Source organism: Podarcis filfolensis (assembly GCF_964270895.1).
Source record: "Podarcis filfolensis genome assembly, chromosome: 15".
Lineage (NCBI taxonomy): Eukaryota > Metazoa > Chordata > Lepidosauria > Squamata > Lacertidae > Podarcis > Podarcis filfolensis.
In genome coordinates, this window is record NC_139618.1 from 41,862,374 (window position 1) to 41,889,846 (window position 27,473).

At 46.6% G+C, this 27,473-nt stretch overlaps 1 protein-coding gene across 3 annotated transcripts in view; it reads right to left on the minus strand.

Annotated features, from left to right (window-relative positions):
• SLC25A37 (solute carrier family 25 member 37) overlaps positions 1-14,646 on the minus strand; it is a 34,536-nt gene extending 19,890 nt beyond the window's left edge. Inside the window, exons 1-2 of one of the 3 annotated variants that reach the window (XM_083589002.1) lie at positions 11,257-11,349; positions 10,072-10,136 (exon numbers count right to left, since the gene is read on the minus strand). Coding sequence is in view for 2 of the 3 variants with exons in the window: in XM_083588999.1 (XP_083445125.1) it covers positions 11,257-11,487 (231 nt within the window). In the remaining variant the exon portion in view is untranslated. Of the gene's footprint in view, positions 1-10,071; positions 10,137-11,256; positions 11,514-14,456 lie in introns of those variants that run through there. The other 2 variants (XM_083589001.1, XM_083588999.1) reach the window with 2 other exon arrangements.
• Positions 14,647-27,473: the final 12,827 nt, after the last annotated feature.

A 27,473-nucleotide genomic window follows, 5' to 3' on the forward strand; every position in this document is an offset into this window, starting at 1 on the left:
AAGTATCAGATTAACAACCAACAACAACACCAAACTCACCAGCCATCACCTGAGCCACTCATCACATAATGGCACCACCTCAAGACAAAATTCATTCCTTATGTGCAGGCAATTGCATACTTAAGTGCTCAATTGCTCATAGAAACACATGCTGCAGAGTCAAATGTGCCAGGAGGGATCAAAACCAGTTTTTTAATCAGTGCATGCATAATGTCACAACACCAGGTTGTGCTTTGGTATCCTTACGCGCATGTGCAGAAGTGATCTGCACACCAGGGGAGGGAACTGGACTGGGGGGAGACAGAAGGCATGAATGCGCCCATCACTTGTGGCAAAGTTCAGGTAAGTTGGAGCCCTAAAGACTGGGGAGAAATTTGCATAGGGAGAATTTCATAATCCCTGTGCATAAAGGCCCAGAGCAACCTTCAGGACGGTAGACTCTTCCTGTTATGCCGATTACGCAACAGAACAGGCTTCCACAACAGCCGCCTGAATGAATGCCCTCATTTGAGGCAGCAATTTTAAAGGCACTTTGACCAGGAAGACCAAGATATCACTGCCAAAGTAAGGCTGTGATGCAACTTAGGACTTTTGCTCTTACAGTTTCAAAGTTACTTAGTTCCAGTGGTGGCAGCAGAGGAAGGGAAGGGAAGGGCAGAGAGGAGAGAAAATGCTGCTTTCAGTTTCTCACAGTCTCGCCGGGATTTTCAGTAAAGGGGGAAAAACATTTTTTGAAACATGAGGAAAAGTCCAAAGTAGTGGGCAAACCCCAAGAAGTGTCTTAACTGTTTCATAATCCTATCTATTTGCCCAGCATCACAATGGAGGTATGGGAGAGTGGCAGATCAACAAATTTATAGCCCTCAAATGTACAATGTTTGATTTTTTTAAAAAAAACAGTTGTTGTTTTGTACATTTCCAACCACTGAACTTCCTGCCCTTTCAGGAAATCCTCGCATATCATCCATGGAACTCCTGCATGTTAAAGCATATCTGGAAAAGGATCTATATAATGCATGCAAAGTTCACCACCTCAAAAAGAGAGATCCGCTACAGATACAGTACATGTAAATATCTGCTGTATACATTACTCCTGCTTGGTGTTCTAATCAAGAAACTCTATTTCATCTCCTCCAAGTTTCTGGTTCTCCATCACCTCCAGCAAAACAAGGTCACAGAGAGTACCAAGGAACAACGTTTAGAAAAGTGCTCGTCTAGCAGGCACACCCTGGGTCGGAGGATACAGCAAGCATTCATATAGCATTTTTCAAGTATCCCTCACACAATATATTGCTGGAGGCATCATAAGAATAGCACATGGTAGGTCTATATTATTATTCTCTTACGGTGCACAGGAGGAGCAAGGTTTGCCCAGCATGTTTGCAGCAGAACATGGATTTTTGAACCACTCCACATGTGAAGGGAATAGGGGTCTTCCAAGGACTCTCAGCACCCTTAACCAACTATAGTACCCAGGATGCTTTTGGGGAAGCATAGATGTATGAGTATTATGCTGCTTGAAATGGCTGGTGTGGATGTGGCCCCAGCTTAGTCTCTGACCCACTACACCAAACCAGGGATGAAATGGGAGACTGTGCCCCCTTTGGGCTATCTTCCACAGTGTTGGGCCCTCCAGATGGTCAGAAATAATGAGAATTGCAGCCCAATCTGGAGGGGCACAGTGTTCTTCACCCCCCCCCCCAATTAAAAGTTCCTAGAACAGAGTTTTCCCAACTTTTCATGTTGGTGACACACTTTTTTGACATGCATCATTTCACGACACACTAATTCAGTTTTACTAGCTACCCGGCAGGCTGCCCGCTCCCTTTCCAGCCCCAGGAGGAGCACAGGGAGTTTTTGCGTGACACACCCACACACTGCAGCTGACACACTAAAGTACCGCGACACACAGTTTGGAAAGCTCTGTCCTAGAAACTCAATCTGAAAGTTGTCATCCTCTCATTTTAGTTTAGTTTTAGTTTTAGTGGAAGACAGAAATGCCTGGGGTGCTCTGGTCCATGGGGTCACGAAGAATCGGACACGACTAAACAACTAAACAACAAGTTTTAGATTTCGAAAAGAGATTTTTCAAAAACTAGAACCAATAGAAGGTCTTGATTCACACCACTGGCTCTCCTGCTACACATCACATAAGATAAGCAGAGCCGTTTTTCATCCAAAAAAACAGGAAGTGCTCGTAAGCCATGCGAAGCAACTTTGTGTACACTTAATTCTGCCAAGCTCTGGCAACACACTCTGGAAAAGCATGCCAAAGCACACTTTCGAATAACTGCCTGCTAGATTAGAGCAGCGCAGCCAGGGAGGGATGCAAATAACAATCTCCAACCTGCGGCAGCAACCAATCCCACGGCCCCAGAATGCACTACCCATGTATAAGATGACCTCAAATTTTGAACATGTTTTTGGAATAAAAAAACAGTCTTATACACAGAAAAGTATGGTATGTCATTTCAGAAGGCCACGTGCAACCTGCGACAGAGAAGGAATGAAAGCATTTCACCCTGTGGTCTTTCAGTGGTCCTGTGCAACCTCTTAGGCATGCAGAAGATACACTAAGGCAAGCAAAAACTTAGCCAATCAGCATTCCATGAAGCCAGCACCTCATTCAAACGGACTACAGCAATGAAATGCTTGCCCAAGCTACAAGTCCCAGGCCGGCTGCTAACACTGCCCACTGCTGCTGCCGTCCCTGGTCTCTGAGCTGCCCCCCCCCAAAGAGAGGTGCCTCCTCACACTGCCCCACAGGGGCCTGGGAAGCACCCCCTGGCCAGCCCCAGAGGCACCATTCGCTGTGCAAGCCTTTGGGAGGCAGAGACGTGAGAGGGCATCAGAGGAGGGAGGGAAGGAAAGAGGGACAGAGGCCAGTGTTGCCTGCAGCACCCCTGACCATCTTTCATGGCACCCTAGGTCATCCAGGAGCCCCTCTCCTGCACCTACCCCCGGCTGGTAGATTGGAGGCTCCTAGCAAACCAAAACAAATAGGTCACACAAGTCTGAAATTCACACACACAGCATCACGTTCGAGATTTGGGCCTAAAAGCCAGTCTACAATATGTGGATCAGATCACAGTTGGTCCACCACTGACAAGCACTGTATCTGCAAAATCAGAATGGATCTTCAGGTCAAAAACAGGAGCTTCACACAAGCAAACTTTTGATGAAGACCACAATACTGCATGAAGGACAGAGCTTTCGTTCCCTCTTCTGCCAGACTGCGGCAATCCGATAGCCAGTGATCAGGGATGATGGGAGGTGTAGTCCAACAACATCTGGAGGGTCACAAGTTGTGCACCCCTGGTCTAGACTCTCAGCCACTTGAGAGAAAGGACCTGTCTTTTTGTTTACAAACTTCAACCTTCGGTGGCTGTAGAACAAATCCCAAGGTCCCTTTCAGCACGAGCACGCACATTTTTATGCATTTTATTTTGTGCAGAAGTAAGTCCTACCAAGTTCAACCAGACCAACTCCCATATGGCTTGCAATCTTGTACCCTCTGAAGACTGTCTCATTTGAAAGAGCTTTTAAGTGAAGGCTGCTCTTTTGTAGCCTATATTTCATATTTTAGTTACCTTGCAGCTGGATTATTTCAGATTTTTTGTTACAGCTGTATTTGAAACAAGCTGGTTAAGATGCCTTGTAGACTCCACTGTGGAAAGACTGGACAGAAAATATTTTAATGTTCACTCAAGTCCCACGAATATTGATGTCCCTGTAATAATATGAATGATGTACCGTAATAGGTGGCTGACAAGGCAGATGTTGTTCTTCAGCACTTGTGGTGGAACTGGAAGGCCTGAACACAGAACAACCATCTCTCCCAGCAACCCCCAAATTAAAAGTTGATAGCCAACTAAGTCAAACTTAAGTTTCTTAACTCTACTGATTTCAATATGTCTACTCTAATTTGAGTAACATTGGGTATCACGTGTAGAAGTCATAGGACTTCTGAGAACCATGAATTTGGTTTCTGCTGTGTTGCTTCCTGGATCCTTCAACCCACATGAAGTGAACTCCACAGCCATAGGCATAATTTTTTAAAAGCAAATTTTCCAACTGCACAAATCCCCAAAACCAATATGAACACGAAGCATCCTGGACTGCTTGCTTACATTCTGTATTGGGGGGGAGGTTCTCCCCAGGAGTCAATATCTTTTAGCTACTTTTATACCACTTTAATAGTCTTCCCCCAAAGAATCCTGGGAACTGAAGTTTGTTAAGGGTGCTGGGAATGGTAGCTCTCTTAGGGGTCTCCTAACAACTCTCGGCACCCTTAAGAAATTCAGTTTATAGGATCCATTAAGGGTGCTGTGAGTTCTTAGAAGACTCCTCCGAGAACTATGATTCCCAGTAACAAACCACATTTCCCAATGGGGAAGACATGACTACTGAAGTATAAATATGCTTTAAATGTACTGTGTGGGTGTGACCCCAGTCAACACAGAAATCAGCTTCAAGGTATATGGCTCTAGGGGGCCAGGGATGGAAAGAACAGGGGATAAATGGGTTACCTGTGGCTCACAAATGCTACTGGGGTACAAATTGTATCAGTCTCAATAAGCATGGTCAATAGTCACAGCTGCTGGAGTTGTAGCCCAACCATTTCTGGTGGGACGAAGGTTTCTCATCCCAATGAGAGATAGAGAGACCAAAGCCCAGAGTAGGGAGAAGATGTCCAAACAGGGAGAGGGATAAGGAAGATAAGGGAACCCCTTAAAAAAGATCTCTTGGCATGTGAGGAGAGTTCGACTCCACCAAAAACTATAGTTGTTGTGATGGTCAACTGACAGCTGTCAAACATTTCATGAAACCACGAGGCTTCAAGACCTGGTCTACTTAGCATAACTGCCTTAAAAAAACTGATGTTTTATTTTTCTCTTTTTTGTTATGTTTTTAACTGTAGGTTGCCCCTGGGTGTTCAGGTGTATGTATATGTCACTATTTTACAATTAACATGAAATTTTATTTATTTTTGCAATTAGCACAGATCAGCTTTCACCAATTACTGCTATACATTGAGCGGCAAAGTGTTCAGCACATATCCACATTTTCAAGTTCACCAAGCTGAGATTTATCACGTAATTTAATGCCAATAAGACTCTCCCTGTCCCTCCACCTCCCTTGTTTCTTTAACATGTTTTACAACACTCTAAACCTTTAAGCCTGCCAAATCACCACCTTGGAAGAATTAAAAGGAGAGCTCAAAGATGGTTTCATAAGCCAGCTGACGTAGTTCTTCAAAGGAAGCATCTTCCTTCAGTCGTAGAGGAAATGATTTTAAGTTCCTTATCCATAAAAGAGTGAAAAAGGGGACCCGTCACCAAACTCAGAAGTCTCCACTTCCTCCTACATGTGATATACAACTCCCTAAACCACCTGCTGAACTCTAACCATTTGTTAGTTATGCAATGACCGTCATTATGTAGCTCACCCCAAATCTGCCTGGCAGTGTCCACATTCTGTATTCTCCTACCATACTGCCAGGGAATAGGGATGGGTGGGGGGCAGGGTGTCAAATTCACTTCATATTTAAAGGCAAACCTACCTAATGTGTACTTTCCAAAATAATGCATGAACTGAAACTCAGTCATCCTTCCAAAGTCTGCTCCAAATTCTGCAATGCAATTTGCTAGCCAGGAATGTGTACAAAAATGCATATACTAGTGTGCAGAAAAAAGCACAAAAAATGCATTATATCAGGGAAACATGCTTTTCAAAAATGTGTGCATTAGGCAACACTGCATACAAATATATGCATATTAGGAGAAATTTGCACTAAAATTCTGGTTAATTTTCATGAGAACATAAAATAAAATTCACAAACTGACATAGAAATGTGGATAGCTGAACTTAAGAATGGAATAATAAGAAACTTAATCCCTGGTCCTGAATGGGGTAATTGTGCCCCTGAAGGACCAGGTGCGCAGCCTGGGAGTCATTTTGGACTCACAGCTGTCCATGGAGGCACAGGTCAAATCTGTGTCCAGGGCAGCTGTTTACCAGCTCCATCTGGTACGTAGGCTGAGACCCTATCTGCCTGCGGACTGTCTCGCCAGAGTGGTGCATGCTCTGGTTATCTCCCGCTTGGACTACTGCAATGCACTCTACGTGGGGCTACCTTTGAAGGTGACTCGGAAACTACAACTAATCCAGAATGCGGCAGCTAGACTGGTGACTGGGGGCGGCCGCCGAGACCATATAACACCGGTCTTGAAAGACCTACATTGGCTCCCAGTACGTTTCCGAGCACAATTCAAAGTGTTGGTGCTGACCTTTAAAGCCCTAAACGGCCTCGGTCCAGTATACCTGAAGGAGCGTCTCCACCCCCATCATTCTGCCCGGACGCTGAGGTCCAGCGCCGAGGGCCTTCTGGCGGTTCCCTCATTGCGAGAAGCAAAGCTACAGGGAACCAGGCAGAGGGCCTTCTCGGTAGTGGCGCCCGCCCTGTGGAACGCCCTTCCAGCAGATGTCAAAGCGATAAACTACCTGACATTCAGAAGACATCTTAAGGCAGCCCTGTTCAGGGAAGTTTTTAACGTGTGATATTTTACTGTGTTTCTGGTTTCTATGGAAGCCGCCCAGAGTGGCTGGGGGGGCCCAGCCAGATGGGCGGGGTATAAATAATAAATTATTATTATTATTATTATTATTATTATTATTATTATTATTATTATTAAACTGAGATGCTGAAATTGACATAGTCCCTCATTCCCCCCCCCCCGGACTGGGCTTTGGAGTGGGACTCCATTTCTCCTATTCCACTGGGCTTTGAACTGGGGAGGGGGGTGTCTCATCACCTAACAATATGGAAGAACCCCAATCCAAATTCTCTAGCATGCATAACGATCCTGATAAAAGGTCTATGACAAATTCTAGATTATGTCAAGCCAAGAACTCTTAACTGGGCATTTGGCTGATTAACATTCTATGGCTTTTTAATGTGTTTGTGGGAGGGAGGTTATTGGTTTGTTTTTGCTTTATTATGTATTTTGTATTTTTATAATGGGAACCACCCTGGAATCTTTAGATGAAGGGTGGTATGCAAATTTTAATAGTAATAGTAATAGTAATAGTAATAATAATGCTTCAAGAGTCTGTAAAAATGTAAAGGCGTGAAAATGTTCTTACCATCACCCGCTTCTTAAACAGCAGTCACAAATCCAATGAGTAGAGCCGTTTAATGTTAGTTTTCAAAAACTATGCTCACTTACATCTGACATATTTAGAAAAGTCCTGCCATCCTCCAGCATTCACTGCTGCAAGCAATATAACCAACCAAGGACCATCCACAGCTCCATGGCAGAGAATCTTCCTTGTATGCAGGAGGTCCCAGTTCCAATTCTTCGCATCTCCGGGCCATGCCAATTACGGTAAACAATACTGAGCTAGAGGGACCAATAGTCTGACTCGGTAGAAGAAGGCTTCCTGCATTCCTGTGTGTCTTGGATGTTAAGATTATATTGCATTATACAAAGAAAAATATAAGTGCATTTGTTGAGCCCACTCAATGCAAGGAGATGGGGAGTAAGAAGCTATGCACAATTTGGTATAGAATCTTGCCCTATGTTTTGGAGGTGGTACACCAGAGGGGACTATCTATCATCAACAGCAAGCTTCAAATTTATGGGAATGAACAATGAAGACAGTGCCTCTTTTTTTTCAAACAACAGTAAGGACCCAGGCTCAAGTCTGCATGACAACCTTGTTACCTGCTTCTCTACTTCATTCTAAATGTGTTGGGAAAAGCTACATTTGGCTCCAGGGTTTGGAAAGGCGTTCTGCCCATGTTCAGTGCTGCCCTTTATTAAAAGGGTGTGCAAGTGTGTCTCTTTTTTTACTTCACCTACCCCACTGCTCCCACTTCAAACAGTTCCTACAAGTTCACGATCGTCACCTGTGGCTCACCTGCACCTGCCACGTTCAGCAAAGGATTACACAGAGATGACTGAACCACCACCAAACCAGTCATTACTGCTTATTTACCAGCATTTCTCTCACACGCAAAAGAATTTAATGTGTTTAATCCACTTTACAAAGGGGTCCAGCAGGTTAGCTCCTCGTTGCACAAGCTTGAGTATTATTAACTTGACACTTGGAAAAGGAAAGCAGGCAATTTGTTTTATAACAGTGGAAGCTACAATAGGACAATACAAGATGGACTCTGACCTCAAAACGCCAAGGCTGCATCTCAGGTTATGCCACTCGCTCCTTCAGCACTGTTCCATCACCAAATGCTCTGCAGGGCTGGCCGACCCATGAGGCAAGGTGAGGCAACTGCCTCAGACAGCAGGATCTACAGGGGCAGCAGATCCCAATGTAGATCTTTATTACCCCCTTGTTCCCAATGTAGATTTCCACTCATTGTTTCATGGTGCCATTTTGTGTTTCACCTCAGGTACCAAAATGTCTTGAGCCAGCCCTGCTTTCTGTCCTGGCTCTGCGCCCAGCCCTAAACTACCATGGCCACCCTCCAACTCAGAAATACCACCTCCCTCAGGTAGGAGCTGGGTCAATCAGATTCCTGGTACCTAATCACTAGATGCCCAGACACTCTCAGCTGGAGGGCCTATCCCCAAGTTCCTAAAATACTTCCTTGACTATCTCCTAAAATACTGACGCTGGGTTCTAGGAATCTGAAATATTTCCCCAACTCTGATTAGAAGCATCATTCCTCTAGGTAGACTTCAAGTAAAGAGTTGAGAATATTAAAGAGTTCGATCAAATGAGGGACAGATATACATGTTATGTGGAAGATGAAATGGCGGTGTGAAAACCAATGTTCCTTGAAGTACCATGGGAAACGTATGAAGATGTTTTAAACATGTGTACAGGATTCCCACTGCTGCAGCAGATGTCAGAGCGATAGCATGAACATAGGAAGCTGCCTTATACCAAGTCAGACCAGACCAGACCAATAATGTTGACACTGACTGGCAGAGGCTCTCCAGGGTTCTTCCCCAGGGATTGAACCTGGGACCTTCTGCGTGCAAAGCTCACACTCGCTTTTTGAGCTGCGGCCTTCCTCGGTTCACAGAGCAGGCACATTTGCTGTGCCCCATGCATAGCAGACAGGAGACAGCTACTCCCAAGTCAAGCCTTGAAAAATTCCCTGGCATTCAAGATTGAACTTAGCAAAACTTGAGATCAGGGAATCGCCACCCAGTCACAAGAACAACCGAGGGAGGGAAGCCAGCCACCCAACTGCATTTTCCCTCACTCTTGAGCAACACACGAATTCCTGCTCCAAACCAGAGTGTGCTTCGCAAGGCAAGCAAGTAGCATATTGCCACATTTTTGTTAATGAGAGTTGTAACGTCAGGCACACGCCCATGCTGTTACCAGACACAACCCTGCTGCCAGACCTCTTTTGCAATCAAGTGAGTGGCAGAAAGCATTAGCCTATTATACTAAATATTGCTAGAGAACGTAGAATGATAGCATCTTCAAATATCTAAAGGGCTGTTGCGTGGAAGAGGAAGCAAGCTTGTTTTCTCCTGCTCTGGAGGGGAGGAATTGAACCAACGGTTTCAAGTTAGATGAAAGGAGATTCCAACTAAACATCAGGAAGAACTTTCTGACAGTAAGAGCTGTTCAACAGTGGAACGGTCTAGATGACCCTTGGTGGTCCCTTCTAAATCCACAGTTCTATGATTCAATGAATGTGTGTTTGCAAATGAGACTAAACCTGATCAATGAGGGGTGGGAAGAGTGGCTCTTTTTTTTTGTTAAAGCAACGTTAACATTAGTCTGAGTTCTGTAGGCTGCAATCCTATGCATACTTACTTCCAGCTAAGTTTTGCTGGACACAATGGGACTGGATTCTGAACAAATATGCTTAGGATTGCACTGGCAATTGATTTGAACAATGAACACATACGCGTATGTCAAGAAATTGGATAATGCAGTCTTGCTGGCAGATGGGCAGGGGAACTCCATGATGCCTCTTCAGCAATAATGCCAAAATGGTCACCAGAGCTCACTTCTAAATACTCCTGCGAAGTGCCTGGTAAGAGCCTACCACCAACCGAAATGACAGGAGGGAAAGCAGTTCACCTGTTCATCTAGGAAGGTGGTGCAGTCATCTCCAAGTAACAGAACGCAGGAGAAGGGCTGCTAAACTGAGCATGGGGGAAAGGAGACAAGACTTTTACTCCAGATTGAAGATTACCTAGAAATTTAATATTTAGCAGCAGGAGAACACCAAGTCCTGCAGCCACCATTCCTCCTACTGTATTCTCACTAACATGAATTAGGCACATTCCCTCCTTAATCCTGACTGGGATAACATAACGATTTCGGTATTCACAGGGTTAACAGTGCCCAGTGCACTGGAGAAACTAGCAGTGGTGTGCAGTGAAATTTTTCATAGTGTGAGGACGACTGGGGGCGGGGGTCACACACATCCCTCCCTAAGCTGGGCAGAAGATTCCTGGGCTTTGGGAAGGAAGAGCCAGGCTTTAATACTCTAATTTACTAGGCACATTTAGGGGACTAGCCTAGTCCCCCTGGTCTAGGTTAAGAGGGGTGCTCTCTGCCAATGATTCACTGCACAGAACATCAGCATCTCTTAGGCTGTGTACGTGACTAGGGGGCACACACTCCCCTAGTAAAATATATTTTTAAAATCCTGGGAACTGTAGTTTGTTAAGGGTGCCAGGAACTGTAGTAAACTGAAGTTCCTGAGATTCAGGGTGGAGGAAAAATGTGCTTTGAATGTATATGCATCCTTAGTCTCAAGTCTAAGCACCATCATTAGCAGAAACAGCATTTCCAGCTGCAGTGCTGAAGCACAATTATTATTAGACCGCAGAAATACGCAGAGTGAGTGGATCCTATTTGTAAGTAGTAGTAAAGACAAGAAATGGCAATTTGAGGATATGGGTGGCGGAGGGCAGCCAGCAAAACCCCTCTTGGCTTAAGGGGGGGGTCAGTTGCGACCTTTACAGAGATGTTGCTTGTAAGAGCCCAGGTGGCACTGCCATGCTGCAGCGCAGCCCGACTTTTGCCCTGCCCGGGACCTGCCCCGCAGTCTCGCTCCCCTGGAGTCAGAGGCGAAGGGGAGCGGGGAGCCACGCGAGGACGGGAGGGCGAAGGAAACACATGGCAGCCGCTGCCACTCGGACGGCGGAGCCCCAGCAGCCTGGGGCAACCGGGACTCGCCCGAAAGGGGGCAGCGCGCCCCTGCCCCGGGGCGAGGGGTCTCCCGGCTCCCCGCCGCGCGCCCTCCCGCCGGCTCACCTTGACGGAGTCCACGGGGTACATGACCGTGTGCTCCAGGATGCCGGCCACCGCCCCGGCCATCATGTGCGTGCCCAGGGTGGCGCTGGGGGGCAGGCTCTCGTACTCCTCCTCGCCGGGGCTCTCCACCTCCATCAGCAGCCCGGGACCCCCCGCCGCCGACGCGGGGCCGCCCCCCGCCGCCCCCGCCGGGCTGCCGCTTCTGCCCGCGACGCCGCAGCTCAGCGCCATCCCAGCCACAGCCCGAGCCAGGCGGCAGCTGCCGGGAAGAAGAGAGCGAGCGCGCAGGGAAGGAGGAGGGGAGAAAGTTCACTTCTTCAAGTAACACCCCCGCCCCCCCGGCCCGCCCCCGCCGCCCCGCGCCGGCCAATGGCTGCGCGCAAAAGCTGGCGAGCCATTGGCAAGGGCCGCCCCGCGCCGCCGCCGCAATCCTGCAGGCGCGCGCCGTGACTCACAGGCCGGCCAGCAAATCCCCGGGAACAGAAAGAGCGAGGCTCTCGCCCACTGGGCGGGATCGGGTCCTGCCTTGCTCCCGCCCCGCTGCAAAGGGGAAAGCGAAGTACTGTACTACTACTACTACTGCTGCTGCTGCTGCTGCTGTTGTTGTTGTTGTTGTTGTTGTTGTTGTTGTTGTTGTTGTTGTTACTACTACTACTACTACTACTACTATGCCACGCTCAGAATGCAAGCAGGCACAGTCAAGCTGACTTGGGCTGCTGCTGGCTCGAAGGAAGACGGCTTAAGGCGGCTTGCCAACATAAAATAGAAGGTTCCTCTTCTACAGAACGGGGAGTGAGTTAAGGCACGTGTGCATGCAGTCTGCGGGCTTGCAACGCATGGCAGGTTTGCAAAGAGCAGCGCCTTGTGATGACTTCACGGGGCCAACTCGTGAGCGCATGCAGGGGCACGCGGAGACTCCGTGTGGGGTTTGGGGTGCGTTACCCGCTTTACTGCAAGGGTCTCCGCCGTGGCAATGAGGAAAACGCATCCGCATGTAACAAAGTCTCCCGAGCTTGCGTTACCCATTCTGTTTTCAATGACAGCCAGGACTTGGTGGATATGCTACTAATTGGATTTCTCTTGGTAGCAGCACCTATAGTTATAGCCACATTTTGGAAGGTGCGAATGTAATGCTCGGTGCAAGAGAATATGGCGTATCACCCTTACAGAAAAATTGACTCACAAATAAACACTGGCAAAAGGAACAAAGCAGGAGAATGATGGAGCTTCGTTTTGTTTACAAATTCTCCAGAAAACCAAAGACCCGCTCCAAAGGTTTGTATTAGCATGTGGATCAACTCTACAATTCTATGATTCTACGAGTTTTATAGGTGTATACTGTTACAAGCTGTAGTGTGTGGTATATACAGGAATAAATACAGATTTTCATAATGTATTTTTGTGGATTTCTGGTGAAATAAATAAAATGAAAATAATAAAACGAAGAGGTATTATAAATATAATTTTAAAAAACATTCCAAAAAAATGTCAGTAATAAACTTAAGATGCAACATGAAGGTATTAAAGCAAGATGTTAAATGGACAGAAATAAAAACAACTCAGATATCTTAGCAGTGTACACATGGCAGTTTAAAGTGGATTTGATCCACCCCATGTGTGCATGTTTTCCATGCAACACTGTTCTCATCCAAGGGGCAACCTGCACTTTCCCATCATTTACTTTGCATTATCCCAAACCACTGAGAGTGATGTAAGAAAAAATTCAACATGCAATTCCATGTTATGCATCTGTGGACATATTGTGTGGGCAGGGATTTTTTTAACAGTGCCATCTATCACCACACCACCTCCTCTTGCCAAGGCTGCTGGTGGAGTCAGGAGGGAGGCAGCCACACTTTTAAATTTTATTTTTAACCCACCATTTTGTGGAAGTCTGGTAGGACTGCACAACAAAACAAGTCTGTGGAAATCCATGTGTCCGTGGCAGGTATCTCTTAGCTCAGCGCAGGCAGTTAAAAAAGGAAAGTGCTAACCGTCATGCTTGTCCCTTTTTTTCCCTTCTTTTTTCCCCTTGTTTTATTAAATTTGCTTAGTAACATAACATTATTATATATATTCTATAAAACAAAGAATACAGAACAAAATTCATTCATACTACAAAGCCTAACTACATAACATTAATATATATGGTTTCTGAAAAAAAGGCTTACATAACAAAATCCATTCAAAATACCATCCAGTTTACTTCCCCCCCCTCCCCACTCCAACCCCCCCCGCCCCGGGTCAGGCCTTCCTTCTTCATATTTTTATCCATGTACACAGTCTGTTCATTCGAACTTGTATGTTAGGGTTGGCTCCCCCTCTTTCTATCCAGTTCCTGTAAAATGCCCATTTATTTGTGATTCTTTGGCATTTATTTTCCCATCTATCCTCTGCCACTATCTGTGCAAATATTTCTGATTGTACATATTCAAAAACATAATCATTCCATTTTTCCATACTCCGTTTGGCCTTTTCTTTCCATCCCAAAGCAATAACTGTTATTCCAGCTAGAATCATAATCTTGTACAACTCTTGCTTATTACTCTTTACTTTGTTATTTCCCAGTATTCCCGAAAATAACAAATCCCTATTAACTTCTATGTTTATTTGAAATAGTCCAGAAATTACCTTTATAATCTTTTGCCAATATTCCTTAACCAGATTACATTCCCACCACATGTGTGAATATAGTCCTTTTTCCTGACCACAATGCCAGCATTTGGGACTAAACCCTTTCACTATATACGCCATTTGTGCCAGAATTCTATACCATTTTAATAAAAATTTTCTACTTAATTCTTTATACTTTTCTATTTTAATATTGTTTATATTCTTCATCAATTCTTGAGCCGTGTTTGGATGGATCATACCTTCCTGCTCCCATTTAATCTGGATTATCCTTATCATTCTTTCTTTGTCACTTATCATCAGTTTATATAACATCCCTGCTATCCCTTTCTCCGTTATTTGTCTTTTGTTCAGCACCATATCTATTTTCATTTCTGTCCTCATCGTTTCCTCTACTCTTTACGTTTTTATTAAATAGTTTTCCTATTTTTTCTAAAAAAACTTTTTTTGTAATTAAATTCCCTTCTTCATCGAACATATCTTTTAATTTATAAAATCCCTGATCTTCTAATTTCTTCCACCAACCCGGTTCCCTTTGACCCTCCTGCATATATTTTAATGGCGTCCACCTTGAGTATGTTGGCATCCATTTTGTATTCCAATTCTTCCAAATTCCTAACGCAGTTTTCCTTGGTCCCATTGTCTTCTTAAAAGCCGTATTAATATCTCTATTAAATATCCCTTCTCCGTCATGCTTGTCCCTGTGGGTCAATTTGCAGCACAGATAATGTCAGGTGAGGGTTCAGAATGCGGCAAAACCCCTTGTAGGCCTTCTTCATCCACACAGGCCTTTCTCTGCACTGTATAGATGGAAGCAGAGCCTGCAGTCCATTGAAGAACCTTTGGCCCTCCATATGTTGCTGTCTCCAATTCCCATCAGTTCTAGCCAGGATTGACAGTGGTCAGGGATGATGGGAAATGCATAGCCAGGGGGGCTGCTGCCCCCCATCAAGTAATAATAAATAATAATTTTTTATTTATACCCTGCCCTTCCTGGTTCAGAAAACTGGGCTCAGGGCGGCTAGCAACAAATTTAAAACACTTAATTGTGATACAACAAAAAACAGCATAAAATACAGTATAAAAGTGTGAATAACAATAAATTCAAAAATCAATTTAGAGGGAAAATCCAGCCAATAAACATTAGATGATCACCAGGGCTAGCTGGCTAAATTAGTCCTATTTGGGCCAGCAAGGAGACCAGGGGAGAATTAGCTGTGGGATCCCAGAGCGGGTAATCTTCATAAAAAGCAGAGGGGGAGGAAGGGGAATAAAAGATCAGGCCAAGTTCAAATTGAAAGCCAGGCGGAATAGCTCTGTCTTACAGGCCCTGCGGAAGGAAGTTAAATCCTGCAGGGCCCTGGTCTCATGGGACAGAGCATTCTACCAGGTCGGAGCCATCACTGAAAAGGCTCTGGCTCTGGTGGAGGATAATGTGACTTCCTTAGGGCCCAGGACCTCTAAACTATGGACCTTAAGGTCTTCTGCAGGGCAGACCAGGAGAGGCGGTCCCGTAAATACGCGGGCCCTAAGCCACAAAGGGCTTTAAAGGTCAAAACCAGCACCTTAAACATGACGTTATACTCCACCGGGAGCCAGTGCAACTGGTATAGCACTGGGTGAATATGCTCTCATGGCAGAGACCCCATGAGGAGCCTCACTGCAGCATTCTACATTCAGCCACTGGAGTTTCTGGGACAGCTTCAAGGGCAGCTCCACATAGAGCGAATTACAGTAGTCAAGCCTGGAAGGGACCATCGCATGGATCACTGTGGCCAGTTTGGGGCGGGAAAGGCAAGGGACCAACTGCTTAATGTGTCAAAGGTGGAAAAATGCAACTGACCAATCTCATCAGTTCTGCCTCCCCTAACAAAGTCCTGCCCCCCCCCAAAAAAAAATCCTGGCTACACCCATGGTTGCTGGGATAAGGATTTGAGCAAGGACTTGAGAGAGAGGTGGATCTTAGGCCTGACTGACACAGGTAGCCAGCCAAACGCAGCGGTGGGAGAATCTTGAGTAGAGAGAATAGACTATGGCTTCAGACAGCAGGTGGAGGGATCCTGTTCTGGGATGCTCCCTCACATGAAAGCCTCCCTGCAAGTAAAAACATGAAACATTAGGAAACTTCCTTGCTGACAGCTGCATTCCCTCTGCAACTATCGGTTGAGGGGCGCATGCTGGCAGTAAGCAGGGCTGAAGCCAACTGAGCAGGACCAATTCCTAAAATGGGAGGTGCCTGAGTCAAATATGAGGACCATGGTTTGGCCATCCCTGTCATAGGACATCGGAGAGAAAAGTTTTGGCCTATCCTGCTCACTGTTGCAGCAGTTTCCTACCTGTGGGGAGTCATTCAGGGACAGGAGCATCATAAATGCATCCCCCACACACACATTCCACCTGCTGCCTCCAGAATCCTACCACCAAATCTCACTGTGGTCACTTCCACACTATACAGTGAAAGCACATGGCTTCTCCCAAAGATTATTGGAAACAGTAGTTTGTTAAGAATGCTGCGAACTGTAGCTCTGTGAGGAGTAAACTACAGTTTCCAGATTTCTTTGCAGGAAGCCATGATGGGAATGTGACACGCAGATGTAGAAGGGGCAGCTCCAGAAAAGCAAGGTGGGGGGGAATGGAGTCAAATAATGTTACTGAGGGATAAACAAGGTAATCCAAGCCTTATAGGGTCGTGATATCACTGTGCCTGAAAGGTGGAAGAGCAAATGGGGTACTAAGAAATATTTCAGGGAGCTTCCATCAAAGTCATCCAGTTTAAGCAAAAGAAATCCTGGACCTGTGCCTGGAGAGCACAGCACAAAAGGAAGTGTGGGTTGTCCAATGTTGTTTATAATAATAATAATAATAATTTATTATTTATACCCCGCCCATCTGGCTGGGCCTCCCCAGCCACTCTGGGCGGCTTCCATAAAAACCAAAAATACAATAAAATATCACACGTTAAAAACTTCCCTGAACAGGGCTGCCTTAAGATGTCTTCTGAATGTCAGGTAGTTGTTTATCGCTTTGACATCTGCTGGAAGGGCGTTCCACAGGGCGGGCACCACTACCGAGAAGGCCCTCTGCCTGGTTTCCTGTAGCTTTGCTTCTCGCAATGAGGGAACCGCCAGAAGGCCCTCGGCGCTGGACCTCAGCGTCCGGGCAGAATGATGGGGGTGGAGACGCTCCTTCAGGTATACTGGACCGAGGCCGTTTAGGGCTTTAAAGGTCAGCACCAACACTTTGAATTGTGCTCGGAAACGTACTGGGAGCCAATGTAGGTCTTTCAAGACCGGTGTTATATGGTCTCGGCGGCTGCCCCCAGTCACCAGTCTAGCTGCCGCATTCTGGATTAGTTGTAGTTTCCGAGTCACCTTCAAAGGTAGCCCCACGTAGAGTGCATTGCAGTAGTCCAAGCGGGAGATAACCAGAGCATGCACCACTCTGGCGAGACAGTCCGCAGGCAGATAGGGTCTCAGCCTACGTACCAGATGGAGCTGGTAAACAGCTGCCCTGGACACAGATTTGACCTGTGCCTCCATGGACAGCTGTGAGTCCAAAATGACTCCCAGGCTGCGCACCTGGTCCTTCAGGGGCACAGTTACCCCATTCAGGACCAGGGAATCCTCCACACCTGCCCGCCTCCTGTCCCCCAAAAACAGTACTTCTGTCTTGTCAGGATTCAACCTCAATCTGTTAGCCGCCATCCATCCTCCAACCGCTTCCAGACACTCACACAGGACCTTCACCGCCCTCACTGGTTCTGATTTAAAAGAGAGGTAGAGCTGGGTATCATCCGCATACTGATGAACACCCAGCCCAAACCTCCTGATGATCTCTCCCAGCGGCTGCATGTAAATGTTGAAAAGCATGGGGGAGAGGACAGAACCCTGAGGCACCCCACAAGTGAGAGCCCAGGGGTCTGAACACTCATCCCCCACCACCACTTTCTGAACACGGCCCCGGAGGAAGGAGCGGAACCACTGTATGACAGTGCCTCCAGCTCCCAGCCCCCGAAGACGGTCCAGAAGGATGTTATGGTCGATGGTATCAAACGCCGCTGAGAGATCCAGCAGAACTAGGAAACAGCTCTCACCTTTGTCCCTAGCCCGCCGGAGATCATCAACCAGTGCGACCAAGGCAGTTTCAGTCCCATGATGAGGCCTGAATCCCGACTGGAAGGGATCCAAATGGTCCGCTTCTTCCAGGCGTGCCTGGAGTTGTTCGGCAACCGCTCGCTCAATCACCTTGCCCAAGAATGGAAGATTTGAGACTGGGCGATAGTTGGCCATCGTGGCCGCATCTAAAGATGGTTTTTTAAGAAGCGGTTTAATAACCGCCTCTTTCAGCGGGTCTGGGAAGGCTCCCTCACGGAGGGAAGCATTCACCACCCCACGAAGCCCATCGCCCAGTCCTTCCCGGCTAGCTTTTATAAGCCAGGATGGGCAAGGATCCAGGAGACAGGTGGTTGGTTTCACTCGTCCAAGCAGCCTGTCCACATCCTCGGAGGTAACAGATTGGAATTGATCCCACTCAACTTGACTAGACAGAACTCTAGCACTCTCCCGCCCCGGCCCTGCTCCCACGGTGGAGTCTACTTCTTCCCGAATCTGAGCGATTTTATCTGCAAAAAACTTTGCAAAATCATTGCAGGAGAACATGTGGACCGTACTGGGCCCCGATGTTGCAGGTGGTTCCGCTAAATTGTGAACCACCTGAAAAAGTCTCCTGCTGCTGTTTTCTGCAGATGCAATAGAGGCGGCGAAGAAATTCTTTTTCGCCGTCGCTATCGCCACTTGGTAGGCTCGACGTTGAGCTCTAACCTGTGTCCGGTCAGATTCGGAATGAGTTATCCGCCACCGGCGCTCTAGCCGTCTCAACGATTGTTTCATTGCCCTCAGATCCGTGGAAAACCACGGGGCTGTCCGGGCTCCATGCAATCGGAGAGGGCGCTTCGGAGCCAAACAGTCAATAGCCCTGGTTAACTCCACATTCCAGCGGGCCACCAGGGAATCAGCTGAAAGGCCATCAACATGGGATAAAGCATCCCCTACCACTCTCTGGAAACCATTTGGATCCATTAAGTGGCGGGGGCGGACCGTCCGAATTGGTCCCACCTCCCTGCAGATGTTGTCCAATATTCCATCCTGTCCAATGTTGTTTAGAAAAGTCACCATGATTTTCTTGCATACACTGAAGCTCTCACTAAATTGTTCTAAGACTGCGCTTCCTGCATTTCATTGCAGTTGTCCCAGCTATATCTGTTTCTTCCCTCTGCACCCATGTGCCTCCCAGCTGATGACAGCAGTCCCAAGTATATGACGCAGTGGTCTCTAGCCCACAATTGTTCATGCCACAATAAATGTGTTGGTCTAGAATGTGCCACCAGGCTTATAGATCCACCCTGTACATCAGGAATAGGGAATGTGTGGCCCTCAATATGCTGTTGGACTCCTAATGTCTATCAGCCCCAACTAGCATGGCCAGTGGTCAGGGATGATGAGAGCTGTAGTCCCCTCCTTGTTGTACATCCTATTTATTTCCACTGCCTGTGTGCCACTGATGTGGTTGTCCTTGCAGATGTGCTTGTACATCATGATGCTCCTCAAGCCTCCCCCCAACACAATGGGCCTGTCTGATGCCAAATGTGCCTATTTCCTGCTCAAGTAGTTGCTTGCAATTATCTACAAGTAGAACTGGACCTAGGCCAATATTTTGTGGTTGGGAACATGTAATAATTTCTCCCAGAGAGTGCTTTCATTAATATAGCAATTGCCCTGTGGAAGTATCTCTGCACAAATGCTCACAAGCACCTACTGGATACTTCTTTTCTGGTATACTTCTTTAGACTCAGAGGACTTTTATAGAAGAAAGGCAGTTTATAAATAAATAGATTTAAAACATACCTATCAGCAACCAGGATGGAACAACAGGGTGCAACCTGGGCTTTGAGATTAGGGGACCTGTGGCCCTCAAGTGTTGTGGGATGACAGATGCCTCTGAACTGTCACTAATTTGTAGGAAGAAGTCACTCATATGCCACAACTTTAGGTTTGCACATTTGAAGTGGATTTTGTCAGGATTTCGTCATCCTAGGACAATAAATCCACTTAAACAAATCAATACGCAGACTTTTCATCATTGGGAAAGTGGTGGGGGAATGCATTGAAAACTGTTAATGACTAACAGGAAGGCATGTAAACACTCCATGAGTTCAGGATGAATGCTCTTCGCTGTATAACCTCTCCACAAACGAATCAGAACAAATGCTCAATAAAGACCAGACATAGCCTAAACCAGCGTTTCTCAACGGGCCCCTGCCCCCCCCAGATATTCCAAGGGGGCCACAGGTGAAAATCATGTAAATAGAGGGCCATGGGATGAGACTAGGGGGCCACAGACGGAAGTGAGAAGTGAAGAAAACAGAAAAGTGATCGAGAAAATAAAATGGGGAAAAAGAAAACAGAGAAGTGAAGGAAAGAGAAAACAGAAGTAGAGTGAACAGAGAAGTGCCCGTGCTTCCCAGCGGAAGGATCGCCACTGTGGCAACACCATTTTGCAGCAGGGTTAGTGGGATAAAGCTTTGGGATAAAAACAAAAGTGTTTTTCATGGCATTTCCTACTTCGGATTTGGCAGAATCAGGTTTCAGTCATGTGAATTATTTACTCAACCTAATGCGAAATGACTTTAACATGCTGGACAGAGGTGATCTTTTGCTATCCCTCAGAGCAACAGAGCCAGATTTAAAAAGCTTGTTTCTGGTCATCAATCCCAAGGGTCACATTGATCGAGAAATACTTAAAGTATTTTTTTTATGTAATTGCATAAAATTATAAATTATAAAAATTATAAAATTATAAATAAAACATGTTATATTATAAAATTATAAATTATAAAAATTATATATATAATTATAAATTATAAAAGTTATAATTTATATACATATATATATACATGTATATATACATATATAAATGTTCTATTTACAAACAAAACATTTAAAGAGCTACCTTTCTACTGGTAGAACAGGGGGATCACAGGAAGGAAACAAGGTCAGAAGGGGGCCATGGTCAGAAAAAGGTTGAGAAACACTGGTCTAAACTCCACATGAGCTTTGTGCCAGCAAATCAGGGTGAATGCGCAATAAACAGGTGCTCTGGAAGGAACCCACAACTCCCCTTATCCTGACTGTTGGCCATGCTGGTTGGGGATGAGGAGAGCTGAAGTCACAAGGAGGGTTTCAGGTCCACCATGCCTGTTCTATGGCATGATACAGGCACCTGTAATCCCAGCTCCTGGGTCCAAATAGCAGCTAGAAGGGACTGATTTATGTCTGGAAAATGGCACCAAGAGAAAAAAGATTATTGTTCCCAATGCCCAAGCTAGTAAGGCTGCAGTTCTAACCCACTTAACTGGGACTAAGTAGGCTCCATGAAATTAAATAGGACTTGCTTCTGAGTAGATATGGTGAGGATTGCATTGTTAGTCTCGCTTAACTAGGTGGATAAGCCTCTTCCACTCTGACCTTCTTCAGCTTCCTTGTCCTAGCAAGCTGGCACACATCCACCAGTTTCCAAAAAGTACAGTTTGTTACTTTTCAACTGATTAGGAAGACTGAGCCAAGCTTATCTTAAGCTACTTTCTAAGGGTAGGAGGTGTGTACTGCCACTTCCCAATTTGGGCTATGTGCATACCGTCTGATAAAGAAGGTGCGGCCGCTTTTAAGCACCCAAGTGGGAGGAAACTTTTCTGAGAAGTGAGACTAGCCCTTGTTATCTAGCAGATCCAGTAGGATCTCTTATCTTCGCTAAAATGCACCCTCCCTAGATGCAGCATGTGTGGGAGGCCACACACACCCTTCCCTACGAATCAAGTGGTGGCCCATCATCTCATGGGAACCTAGGAAACATTGATCCATCTAGTTCATAAGGGCATAAGAAGAGGCTGCTGGGTCAGGCCAATGGCCCATCTAGTCTAGCATCCTGTTCTCCTGTGCTACTTTGCGGAAGCACCTCAGATGAGTGAATACAACTACAAACTGTGATCCTTCTTTCAAACCACCTTTAGCTCTCTTGCCAAGCTATTCATTTCTCCTTCCATATGGGTGTGTTTCCTTCCTTCCTTCCTCTCTCTCTTTAAATTATGAAGCAAAGAAAGAAAAAATAGAGGTGGCTCACTGAGTTTGGGGCACGACCCACCAACTGAACAGTCTTCTTTCTAGCCAGCTGTTTCAGCTGCAGAGCAGTAGACTGAAGATTGTTCCCCAGATTCCAGAACTTTTCAGGCTGTTCCTTGAGCTCACCAGCCCTGCTAGATCTTCCAGAGGAAGCCAGGGATGGCACACCAGATGATGCCCAGGCAACCCCCACTCTTCTGTTGCAAATTACGGGTTCCTTCAGATGACCTGTTTATTCAGCGTTCATCCTGATCTACTTGTACAAAGCTTTCACAGAGGTCAGGCTATGACCTGTCTTCATTGAGCATTCATTCTGATTTGTTTGTGGGGAAGTTATGTGACCATGAGCATTCATCCTAAATTTATCCTGATTTGCTTGCAGAGTGTTTACATGTCTTCCAGTTAATCATTTGTTCATCCCATATTTTACAATGCATTTCTTCATCCATTTACAACCCACAAATACTCTTTTTCTTCTCTTTAAAATAGTGTGGATTTGTAGTGTATTGTTATGAGTAGGGGGGTGGGGCAGTAGGCTGAATACCTGAGTCCCCTTCTAATTATTGGAGTAGCCAAGCTAGCTTCTCAGTGAGGTGATGGACCAATAAGGGAAACAAAGGAAGTGACTCTGTGCGAGACAGAAATGGGTGGGGACCCGTCACTCAACTCACTGCTAGTTAGAAGGACAACGCAGGATTGAGAGCAGAGAATTGGAGTGATGTGAGCTAGAAGCAAAGCAGCTTCTTGTGGTGTTAATACTGTGAGCCTCTGCATTGTAGGCTCAGGTTGTATATATGTGTAAATAAACCACATTTCATAAAGGCACCACATTCTCCACTGTCCCTCACTCCAAAGGAAACACCTGCAGTCTCGCACTGCTCAGAGACTGGGTTGGCTGCAGCAGTATATTATCAGATAGAACATTTTAATCAAGGGTGACAACTGAAATAAAAGAAGGGGGGCCCAGGTAAGCCCCGTCCCGCATAACTGATCACAAGACATGGCACACACACAATTTGAATTGCAATGCCTATTAACTTGGCGGGGGGGGGGGGGCTAATATTTTATTGGGCGACCGAAGGGACCTTGGCCCCTAGGAGTTGGCTCCTATGACTTTAATCCACTTTAAATTATGGCATGTGTTTGAGTCCTTCCTGCAAAATACTGCCTGGAGGCTCCCTTAAAAATATGAGACATGATAATGGAACCTTCTGCATTAAAAGCATGCAGTCTACCACTGACCTATGGTCACTCTCTTCTGAGCTCAGGGGAAGGGGGGCCATTTGACCTTTTCTCCACTCACTGCTTCCTGCTGCAACTCTCACCTCCCCTTGCAAACTGTTTCTTCCTTCCCAGATGCATTTTTACTCTCAGGAACATGTGCAGTAGGGCACAATCAGCCATGTATGTCCATGTGTGGCCTGGGGCGGACTGCAGTGCAAGCCGTCCCTCTGAAACCCACAATTACCAGGATTCTTTGGGGGCAGCCACACGCTTTAAATGTATGATGTGGAGGTTATCCTAGTCTGGATATAAGAGATCTGTTTTACTTGATGGGGCTGTGATATTCTGGTGGTAGGTCTAATGGTCCCTTGGCAACCTTATCCGCAGTGAACGTTGTATAGCAGCCGGGTTGTCAGTTTTTAAACTAGTCTGTCCCTGTAGCTCTGCCTTTAGCAGATTGAGATACAGGCATTCACAGGAGATTTCGTTCATTCCTATTATAAGCCTGCTGATGTCTGAACAGTGTGGTCAGGTGACCTTTGGCCATTGGCCAAGCTGGCTGGGGTTGATGGAAGTTGAAGGCCAATGACATCTGGTAGGCCACAGATTCCCCATCCCTGTAGTATAGTGCCTTGACTATCAAAGGGGATACAACTGGTCACAGTGATTTGAACTCTGCATGCATTTCTAAGAGTTGCCTAGGAATGATGCAAAAGAGACCAGGGCTCTTAGGCCTTCAGTAGTTGTGCAGAAGGAGGCATTTCAGCAGGTGCAGCTTGCAGGACAAGTTAGACCCGCTGGAATCTCCTTTCCTATGCCTCTATTAAAAGTTCAGAAATCCTGGCCTCTTTTGCATCTGGACAGCCAACTGCAACCACCAGTGGCACTGACTTGAGCCCCACACTTTGAATGCCCAGTGCACTCGCCTCGCGCCTTGAAGTCGTGATGCCGCAATGCAATGTGATGTCATAACATCATATCATGACACTGCAACAGCAACATGGTGGCGTGAGGCGCGTGAGCGCTCTGGCACCTCACACCTCACAGCAGCAACTGAACTGGCGCCTGTGCCTCTGTTACAGCGGGGGTATGGGCTGGGCACCCACAGAAATTGCTGTGGGCAGAGGCGGGGCTAGCTGCTCTGGCACCCAGGGTGGCACACATGATGTGCACCCACGGGTGGGGTTAGCCGCCCGCGGGGGCAGGGCAAGCATCCCAGGGGGTGGGGCGAGTGTTCCATGGGGGCGGGGCAGTGGTGTCACCCCTCCCCAGGGATGACACCCAGGGTGGCCTGCACCCACCGCACGCCCCTTCCTCCGCCGGTGGCTGTGGGTGCACAGGGCCCCCTGAAGTTGGTGCCCCTGGCAGCCACCACCTATGGCCCTCCAGATATTGCTGGCCTACAAGCACTAAAATTTGTATTTGAGCAGGTGTAGCCCTGTCGTCTTTTGCATTTGGCTGCCCAGCCTCCACATCCCCACTAAAAGGGCCTAGTTTTTCAGCACCCACCTTCGAGGCCCATTCATATGGGAATCGGCAAGTTCCAAGGAGATGTTTCTCAAGCATCTGGACTGTGGAAGTTGTTTGGAATGGCAGCTTGAGATGTGCTGTGGCTCCTGGAGCTAGTCAGTGGACGGGCAGTCCGGCTCTATCAATATTAGGGAAACACTTCCAGCTTTTGTCTCTGGATTGGCAGTTTCCTGACCACAACAAGCTGCCTAACCAACTTCTTGCCTGCCCTACGGCCTTGGGAGTGTTAGTACGTAGGATTCGCTAGCTGGCTCACATCTGCTTTCTCATTTCATTCGCTTCCTGTAGGTTTTGTTGCTGAAGTTCCATGAGGACATAAACTCCAATTCAGTTCACTTGCAGAGCTTTCCTGGGACAGGGAGCGGCTCCACTTAGCAGAGTAATTATACCACCTTTTGTGTTTCTTCCTTGACCCAGTCTCTTCAGCAACTTGTCTTTCTGGTTTGGAGAGCCTCAGGTAGCACAGGTGAAGCTGCGGTGTCAGTGATTGGTAGGCAGGAGAAAGCAGAAAGGCATGCAGAGCAAGTGACAATGCCCAGATTAATCGCACATGGCCTCTGCAGTGTGTAATGTACATGCACACCCTCCCGGCAGGGAGATGCAAAAAAGACCATCCTCCTGCATGTAAGAAGAGCCTGCTGGATCAGGCCAGTGGCCACCCTCATCCAGCATGCCATTCTCACATTGACCAGGCTGGTGTCCATTATGGGAAGACCACAAGCAAGACAACTCCCATCACCCTGACCATTGTCCAAGCTGGCTGGGCTTGATGGAAGTTGAAGGCCTGTGACATCTGGTAGCCACAGATTCCCCATCCCTGTAACATAGTGTAGGTGCCTTGAATATCAAAGGGGATACAACTGGCCACAGTGATTTGAACTCTGTACCCATTTCTAAGAGTCACCTAGGAATGATGCAAAAGAGACCAGGGCTCTCAGGCCTTCAATAGTTGTGCAGAAGAAGGCATTTCCGCAGGTGCAGCTTGCAGGACAAGTTAGACCTGCTGGAATCTTCTCTCCTATGCATCTATACAGAAATCCTGTCTCTTTTTGCATCTGGACACCCTTCTGCAACCACCACCTGTAGCCCTCCAGATGTTGCTGGCCTAGAACTCCCAGTCCCAGCATCCCTGACCATTGGCCATGCTGGCTGGGACTGATGAGAGTTGGAGTCCAACAGTATTGGGAGGGCTGTAGTGCCCAACCCTGCAGTAGTGGCCATTCCTGGCCCTTTTACAGGACTCTGATTTGTAAACATAAACCAACAGGTGAAGCTTCATGACATGAAGCTAAATGTGATTGCCTACTAATTGCTGGAGATTGAACAGATATTGAACATGGCAGCTGATGGTATTTTGGGACAGTTAGGCAATCCTGTTTAAATTAAAATACTGGTTCATAAACAAGCAGGTGTTAATACAGGCTTACTCAACCTCGGCCCTCCAGATGTTTTGAGACTACAATTCCCATCATCCCTGAGCACTGGTCCTGCTAGTTAGGGATCATGGGAGTTGTAGGCCAAAAATATCTGGAGGGCCGAGGTTGAGGAAGCCTGTGCTAATTAGGAGGGAGGTGTTATTCTTACCCAGCAGTTAACCTGAACTTTGTATTAAATGCAGGAATATAACAACCAGCTGCTTGTCTTCAACATAAAATTTGTATCTGCTAATGCCAGTCATTCCGTGTTGTAACCAGATACTTGGGAGGAGAAGGGAGCAGCTGCAGATGTGTTTTGAACAGATAGCAGCTCACCCATCCTGAATGCTACAATGTCTTTCTCGTCCGTCAGCTTCTTGTCTTAGAGGAGCTTCAAATCCATTTTTAAGATGCACCATAATTTCCAACACAGAAGAGATGAAAGGGGGGGGGGAGTTCACTTTTGGGAATTATAAAACAAGATGTTGCCTTGTGGAATGCTGCTGTTCAGCCAGCCTGCCATGTCCTTTTTCAGGATACTCCATTCCACCTGCCCACCGACACTAATTTCCATTCCCCCTGCCGCAACTGTCAGTCAGCGCTCCATGCCCTTTGAGCATGCTAGCCGCTTAGAGCATGCTTACATTTAAAGCATATTCAATGCTCATTTAAAGCACATGACTTCCCCCAAAGAATGCTGGGAACTATAGTTTGCTAAGCATGCTGGAAATGGTAGCTCTGTGAAGCAGAAACTACAGTTACCAGGATTCTTTGGGAGAAGTCACATGCTTTAAATTGATGCTAAATATGTTTTAAATGTATACTGTGGATCTGTATCGGTGGGAGGCTCTGCACACTTAAGATTTTTTCTAAATATTTTTTGCATTTGGGGAAAACTTGTGCTCCCCCCCCCATCCCTGCTGACACCTCCCTCTTGTACACTGATGGTGTTCTTTTGGCTGCATAAGGACTGGCATTGGGAGAATGAGTTTGCCATTAGTATAGGGGTGATATCGGCTTAAGGTTGCAAATGTAGGGAGTTGTAGTACTTAACTTCTAGAGGTTGCCAGGTGGGCAAAAGCTCCTCTAGAGGGAGGCTTAGTTGGGCTGGTTGACCCATCTCTAATTAAGAACATCTGCAGATGTACAGGAACAGGTGTCCAGAATGGTTCAGGCAGGCTTTTGTGAAAACCAAAGTTTACCTGTAGAATATAAAGGACAGCATGAAGCCTCCTGTTTTCAC